This window comes from Lactuca sativa, chromosome 2, assembly GCF_002870075.4.
Source record: "Lactuca sativa cultivar Salinas chromosome 2, Lsat_Salinas_v11, whole genome shotgun sequence".
NCBI classification, from domain to species: Eukaryota; Viridiplantae; Streptophyta; class Magnoliopsida; order Asterales; family Asteraceae; genus Lactuca; species Lactuca sativa.
In genome coordinates, this window is record NC_056624.2 from 40151869 (window position 1) to 40159560 (window position 7692).

At 37.7% G+C, this 7692-nt stretch overlaps 1 protein-coding gene across 1 annotated transcript; it reads left to right on the top strand.

The window, feature by feature from the left end:
- Positions 1 to 815: 815 nt before the first annotated feature.
- LOC111886601 (F-box protein PP2-B10) lies at positions 816 to 2152 on the top strand. Its single transcript, XM_023882860.3, has 3 exons — positions 816 to 1179; positions 1335 to 1453; positions 1545 to 2152. The coding sequence occupies exons 1-3, from the start codon at positions 874 to 876 to the stop codon at positions 2029 to 2031; spliced, it is 912 nt and encodes a 303-aa protein (XP_023738628.1). The 5' UTR covers positions 816 to 873; the 3' UTR covers positions 2032 to 2152.
- Positions 2153 to 7692: the final 5540 nt, after the last annotated feature.

The following is a 7692-nucleotide window of genomic DNA, read 5'->3' on the forward strand; positions in this document are numbered from 1 at the left end:
TATGCATTCATCTTCATCCACCCATGCCTAAAATTTACATTTTGGACTTCTTCTGCTTTTCAAAAAAAGTATTAAAAAGGTTAAATTTAAGAGAAATATGAAGAAGATGCATCCATTAGCAATAACTCAGAAAAATTGGTTTACCAGTGTGTTTTGAAACACTCAAAATTTTCTTCCAGGATTGTCGGGGGTCCTTGAAGTCTTCACACGAGATGGTGCCTTGCTATCACATGGACGGTTAGCTTGAAATTCATCATTTCGTTTGGAAGAGAAAGATGAAGTAGAAGAAGCCATTGTCAATGTCGATCTAGGGCTTAATTATTGAACGAGCCGTATATCACCCTCTTTATAATGAAATGATGTGTATTATGTCACATAGCATAATGTATATGCTTATCAAGCCTTATATTAGCCACAGTCGGATGTAACCTACCTTAACCGGTAATAATGGTATAATATGAACACGTAACACAAGGTAATTGGTTATACATGTATAAAAAAAATTATCAACATGTTAACGAACATAAGAATAGTTACCTAAGTAATTTTCCCTCTCTTTGTAAAAGTAACTTGATCACTAGCCATTCATTAAACTACAAAAAACTATTTTACATTTTTTTCACTCACGTGCATGAAGTTAACAACTCAAATTTAACATGTTTATAATGACGACTAAAAACACAAACAAAGAAAAAAAAAAAAAAGTAAAAGTAAAATAACTTTTTGAACACAAAAGCAACGAAAAATGGACAGTTGTACACCACATAAAAGAAACAACAATTCCCACTTTTAGCTTTTGACTTTTTGTTCATATGAACCTTATTCGTACACATTATCCATTGACGTAGTCTCTCCATATATACCCCCACACCCATGATTACACAACCACTAATCTGTCAAGTTTCTTCAAAACTGAAAGTAAATATGGAGAATTTCTTCGAGTCGTTGCCGGAAGGATTCGTAGCAGAAGCATTGGCACTCACCAGCCCTCGAGATGCTTCCCGATTGTCCACCGTCAACTCCGTTTTCCGTTCGGCGGCACAGTGGGACAGCGTTTGGGAGAGTTTCACACCGCCGGAGTACTTGCCGGAGATGGAAGACGGTGGTGCATTCAGATCGAAGAAGGAGGTATATCTACGTCTATGCGATCATCCAGTCATCATAGACGAAGGAAGCAAGGTATATTTTCGAAAAACTTTCCTATCTGATTTCACACTTTTTGATATTTTTCTACCAATCAAAACAATTGAATGTCGTTTTTGAGATCTCGAAACAGGAATGAAGCTTCGAAAGTTGTGTGGATCTGATTTTTCTTTTCATCTATTTTTCAACAGAGTTTCTGGTTGGATAAAGGGAGCGGGAAGAAATGTTACATGTTAGCAGCGAGACAGCTGTTAATTGCTTCTTCCGATTCTCCAAATTGTTGGATATGGACACAAACACGAGAATCAAGGTATTAATTAACACCATTTACAGATCATAAATTCAAAATGTTATCTCTCTGAATTTAACTCAAATCTCAACTCTCAAATCTCGGATTACAGATTCACAGAGGTAGCAGAACTTATCAGTGTGAGTTTGCTAGAAATCATCGGCAAAATCAATACTTCAATCTTCTCCCCTGATACAACTTACGTTGCTCTTCTTGTGTTCAAAACAACATCGAAAGCTTATGGGTTTGAGTACCAACCGGTGAAGGTCTGTATTGGTTTTCACGGCGACCGGAGTCAAACCCGGATGGTGTATCTCGACCCTGAAGCAGGGCGGAGACGAGGTCTCCGATCAAGGAGAGGAATTGGGATGTTTAGTAAAGGAGGATTTGCGAATTGGGATGTGGTGCCTCCGCCTTCTAAAGAGAATGGTCCGAAACAAAGAGACGATGGATGGTTTGAGATTGAGATCGGAGAGTATTTTAATGGAGGTGGTGATGCGGCGGAGGTGGAGTTGAGTGTGGTGGAGGTCAACGGAGGGAATTGGAAGACTGGTCTTGTTATTCAAGGTATCGAGTTCAGGCCTAAAAAATTTTGTTAGTAAGAATTAAGAATGAAGAAAGTAGTTGCTGTGAAGTTTAGTGATATGGCTGTAATTGTAATGTATATTTATATATTATTGAATATTGATATTGAATTGAATATTTTGATGATTGGGATAATTTCTGAATATAAAATATATACATACGAGTGACTTTTTGAAATTATATTTGAAACTTTATTTGCTCAATTTGCACATTACTTATTTTAATGTTCGAACAAATCATGCATTTGAATATTGAGACCGGCGCCACGAAGGAAAAGTGTAAGTAAAAAACAAGAAAAAGGGATCCCCTAAAAAAAGATTTCACGTTATAGTGCAATAAATTTTTGGTTTTGTCTCTAATAGGTTATTAAGGTTTCTTTTGTGTAATACATCATTAAAATTAGTATTTACATGTCAATTAAGTCTCTTTGTAAGATTTTAAAGGTTTAGTCGGTTATGAGGCAGAGTTGGCAATGCTGACTTGGAAGGATTATCCCATGTGTATGACACATCGCCAAGCTGTTATTAATTGATGCTCGTTTTCAACACATTTCCTTCATACTCGTCTCCTTATTCGACAGCCGAAACCATAGTTCTTCTAAACCATTTGTTCACAATGTCGCCATCTTCTTCATGCAACTCACCCCTGTAACACTTCAGTAACGAAGGCGAAGTGAAGAAATGCTTATATAAGTTCAATGCCCTCGAAAGGATCTTGTGGACGAGAAAAAACCCTACACACTACTTTTTGAATTGTCCAAACTCCATCGTACTCTTCGATATATTTAAAATTTGTGTTTTTATGTTTGAATGTGATATTCGTTAGCTTGGATTTTGGTTACAGTGATCTTCAATTTTGATGTGTGATGTTTGGTGACCTCACATTTTGATCTGCGATGTTTGGTGATCTTCGATTCTGATTTTGAGCAATGACGTTGGTCAGGTTCGATTTAAGCAATGAGCTTGGTTAGCTCCAATTTGAGTATTGATCTTGGTGAGCTCTGATTTAAGCAATGATCTTTGTGAGCTTCTATTTGAGCAATGATCTTTGTGAGGTCCACCTTGAAAGTTGTGATCTTCGTTCATTCGTTCTAATTCAAATGTTTGATCATAATGTTGTGTTTGAATTGGAAACGTTTAGTTATATTGTTGTTTTGAATGTAATCCTAATGCAAACTCGAAGGAACAAATGTAAGTACTTCTACTGGATAGATAACTGGTTGGAGCCTTGATACTACAAGGAGAAGTTGCTAGAAATGAAACAAGAATTGGACACCTTGGAGGGTCTGCTTGCAAAGGACTATAATAGCAAAAGAGTTGCAAAATTGGTAAGTTTGGTGGTGAATTTCCCTTTAAAGTTGTGTAACATCCGGTTTTGAGAAGTTTCTAATTTCGGGATAATGGACGGTAATTTGATCGAGTAAAGGTCTTGGGCTTCAAGGGAATAAAGTTTAGATCATATTGGATGTTTATAATATGGATTTATGTGAATTAATCCCTTGAATTGTGCCTTGGGAGCCAAAAGGATAAATTGGGAAAAAGTGATATTTGGGACCCTTTTGCATGTACTAATTAGTTTAGTTTGGTATGCATTAAGTTGAAAGTAATTATATAGGATTGCAGGGCTTGTTAATACATTCACGTGTATATAAACACCACCGAAATTGAGTATTGAACGAAGGAGTTATGATCGTTTAAAGCTAGAATGGAAATTTGTGAAAGCCCGTAACCACAGTATGGTGAGCTGTGCAACCTAAGCCTATAAAACTAGGGTTTCCTATGTATTTAAAGCCTCTACCTCCATGTTTTAGGCCATTTCTCTGCCTCTATCATGTCAAGAGCTCATTAGGAATAAACCCTAGCCTCCCTTTCACAACTTTGAGCATCTCCTCTCTATTATTATCAATTTTTTGTACTTTTTGGGTTGTTGCTTGTAAGATTGATGGTGGGAGATTAATCCTTGAAGAAGTCAGCCTAGTGAGTGGCCAAACCCAAAATCATGCTTCCACACATTAAAACATTTTCAGCACTTGCAATATCAAAAGTTCTTGAACGAGTTAGAACGACATTGAGTCGACCAGTGAGTGACCTGTGTTTTAAAGGTATGCTTTCCCATGTTTTTCTTCCCATTATAATAGCCTTCTTTTTCACTGGATCTGATGTTGTCATGGTGACATCTTTGAAAAACTTGAGGTCTGGAGGTAACTTCTATGGCAATTTTCCATCGTTTCCAATACCCATTGCACGTGTGGCAGCAACAATAACTTAGTAAGCTCTTTGGGGGTCTGGATGTGTACAGACAATGCCATTGCATGCTCTTTTGGGGGTCTGAATTGAAACATATGTTTATATATATATATATATATATATATATATATATATATATATATACACACACACACACACATATATATATATATATATATATATATATATATATATGACAGGTTGTGAATTGTAAGGTTGAGCTGGCACAGTATTATAACATATGGCCTTACGAATCTTGTTTGCTTGGAAAGATGACCAAGTCACCTTTCACTCGTACTTGTGAAATAGGTGAGGTTTTGTTGGATCTCATATACAACGATGTGTGTGGACCCTTCAGATCCGCCACAAGGGATGCTAACTGCTTCTATGTAACCTTTACCAATGATTATAGCAGATATGAATATATCTACTTAATCAAGAACAAGTCGGAAACCTTTGAAAAGTTCAAAGAGTTTAAGCAAGAAGTGGAGTATCAATTAGGCAGGAAGATAAAGACGCTCCTATCCGATCGAGGTGGTGAGTATCTTAGTATCGAGTTCCAAGACTATCTTATGGAATGTGGAATTGTTTCACAGTTGACGTCGGCTAGGACACCGCAACTGAATGGTGTGGCTGAGAGGCGCAATCGAACCTTGTTGGATATGATTCGTTTCATGATGAGTCGAGCTTCATTACTTATCTCATTTTGGAGGTATGCCTTAGAGACTGCCGCCCATATCCTTAATCTAGTGCCAACTAAGAAGGTTGCGAAAACACCTCACAAAATGTGGACATGGAAGGTTCCCTCGTTGGCACATATCAAGGTTTGGGGTTGCGAGGCTTTCGTAAGACGAGAGACTCATGACAATCTCGAACCTCGCAGTGAGCGTTGTATTTTCATCGGCTACCCACAGACTTCCTTTGGATATTTGTTCTATAGACCTAGTGAGAATATGGTCTTCGTGGTACGAAGGGGTGTCTTTTGTAAAAGAGAACTCATATGCCAAGAGGATAGTGGGGGGCAAATTGACCTTGTAGAGCTTCAAGAGTTAAGGATGAAAGAACCTCTAACACTAGCAATCAACCTGAGGATGAGACTCCTATTGAACCAGTTGACGAGTCATTACCTCTTTGACGTTCCTCTCGAGTTAGGATGGCACCGGAGTTTTATGGTTTTCATATTACTACGGAAGGTGATACGCTTATCAGTGATAGTACACTGGTAAATTTGGATGAGCCATCTAACTACAAGGAAGCCATGGCGGGCCTTGAGTCTGCTAAGTGGAACGAGGCGATGGACAACGAGATTCAGTCCAAGTATGACAATCAAGTTTGAAACTTGGTTGAAAATGTACCAGGTCGTAGGACGATCTGGTGCATGTAGATCTTCAAGAAGAAGACTGACATGGATGGAAAAGTACACACATATAAGGCACGATTGGTTGCGAAGGGCTTTACTCAAACTCCTAGATTTGACTATGACAAGACCTTCTCACCAGTAGCGAAGATTAAGTCTATAATGGTTATGCTAGACATAGTTGCATTTCATGATTATGAAATATGGCAGATGGATGTCAAAATTGCTTTCCTTAATGGGAAGTTGGCTGAGGATTTTATATGAGTCAGCCAGAGGGTTTTGTAGATGCGAAGTACCCTAATAGAGTGTGTAAGCTTGAGAAATCAATTTATGGATTAAAGCAAGCATCTCGCAGATGGAATCTTTGTTTCGATGATAAAGTCAAAGAGTTTGGATTTTAGAGAAGCGAGGATGAGTCCTCCATATATGTCAAAGCTAGTGGGACTATAGTTAGCTTTCTGGTATCGTATGTGGATGACATACTTCTCATAGGAAACGACGTTCCAACCTTGTAGGAGGTTAAATCCTGTCTTGGGAAGTGTTTCGCTATGAAGGACCTTGGGGAAGCTGCTTACATTCTGGGATAAGGATATTGAGAAATAGGAGTAAAAGACTAATAGGACTTAGTCAAAGTACCTACTTGTACAAGGTGTTGAAATGTTTCAACATGGAGAATTCCAAGAAAGGAGAATTGTCTATCCAGAGCAATACCAAACTAAGTAAGTGTGACATCCCCAATTTCACGGCCAGAAAAGACCGATTTGCTTATGCTTTGTTTTATAAATCAGAGTATTCGTTAAAGAAAACAGTTGCGGAATTTGTTCCCAAAACAAGATATGATAAAAACTTATCAAAATATTTCTCAAAGAGAATGTATTTTTATTAAATAATAAAACCTCAGGATGTCATGTTCCGATACAGACACATAAGCATAAACAGAACATACATTCATTTACTCTAGTGATTTAAATCTCCTTTAATCTCTCAGTGCAAAGCAGCTTCGTATCGATACCTGTGATACAATTAAACTGAGTGGGTCAGGCTTGGGAGCCTGGTGAGCATATAGGGTTTTCAACCCACAATAATATAATTATTATATTCAATCATCAAATAATCAACCCAATTACCCATCCCCATTATCTTATTTTAATCTTCCCTAAAGATGTTATCCTAAGGGTCATCTCCTCTATCATATTTACCGCTCATCTCCTTACATCTTATATCCTTATATGCTTGTTCCTAAGAACTTTTCCTAAGGATCATCGCCTAAATTGCATAGACAATACTAATTCGGGGATCACTCCCTCAATATATGTCTAGTAAGGGTTAGGGTATCATCGCATGATTACGCAGCCACAACATCGCCTGGACTCGTAAATCATAATAAGGGTTAGACTATCATCGCATGAATACGTAGCCACAACATCTCCTGGACTCGTAATTCATAGTAAGGGTTAGTCTATCATCGCATGAATACGTAGCCACAACATCGCCTGGACTCGTAATTCATAGTAAGGGTTAGAGTATCATCGCATGAATACGTAGCCACAACATCGCCTGGACTCGTAATTCATCACCTACAGTTTATGAGCCTGCAGGTGTTTCCACGGGGTCATCTAGAATAGTCCGTGGTCGCCATCTATATTCTGGTAGATGACTACATCGCCAAATTTGCCACATCGCCGGTCAAGGTTATGGTATCTCCTCTCATCTCACATCACCTATTTATCATCACCTATCTATCATTACCTTTATATCATCACCTATTTCTCATCACCTAATTATCATCACCTATTTCTCATCACCTAATTATCATCTCCTATTTCTCATCACCTAATTATCATCACACATCATCTAATTCATCTACCCATGTTCTACCCAACATATTTGTAGATATAAAATACATACACAGATTAACTCATTTAACACCTATATAAAACATCCATTCCATGCTCATCTCAAATAAACAACAATATATAAACACATAGCACGTATTTCATAGCAAATACTTAATATGTATATGTTAGAAGAAAGTGATCACATACTCACCCAAAACGTATACTTAATACATT

Bases quoted from the DNA above. Each gene is read 5' to 3' on its own strand.
- LOC111886601 (XM_023882860.3), top strand. From the start codon at position 874: ATGATTACACAACCACTAATCTGTCAAGTTTCTTCAAAACTGAAAGTA. The intron at 1,180-1,334 runs GTATATTTTCGA...ATTTTTCAACAG, and splicing joins TCATAGACGAAGGAAGCAAG to AGTTTCTGGTTGGATAAAGG. The intron at 1,454-1,544 runs GTATTAATTAAC...CTCGGATTACAG, and splicing joins ACACAAACACGAGAATCAAG to ATTCACAGAGGTAGCAGAAC.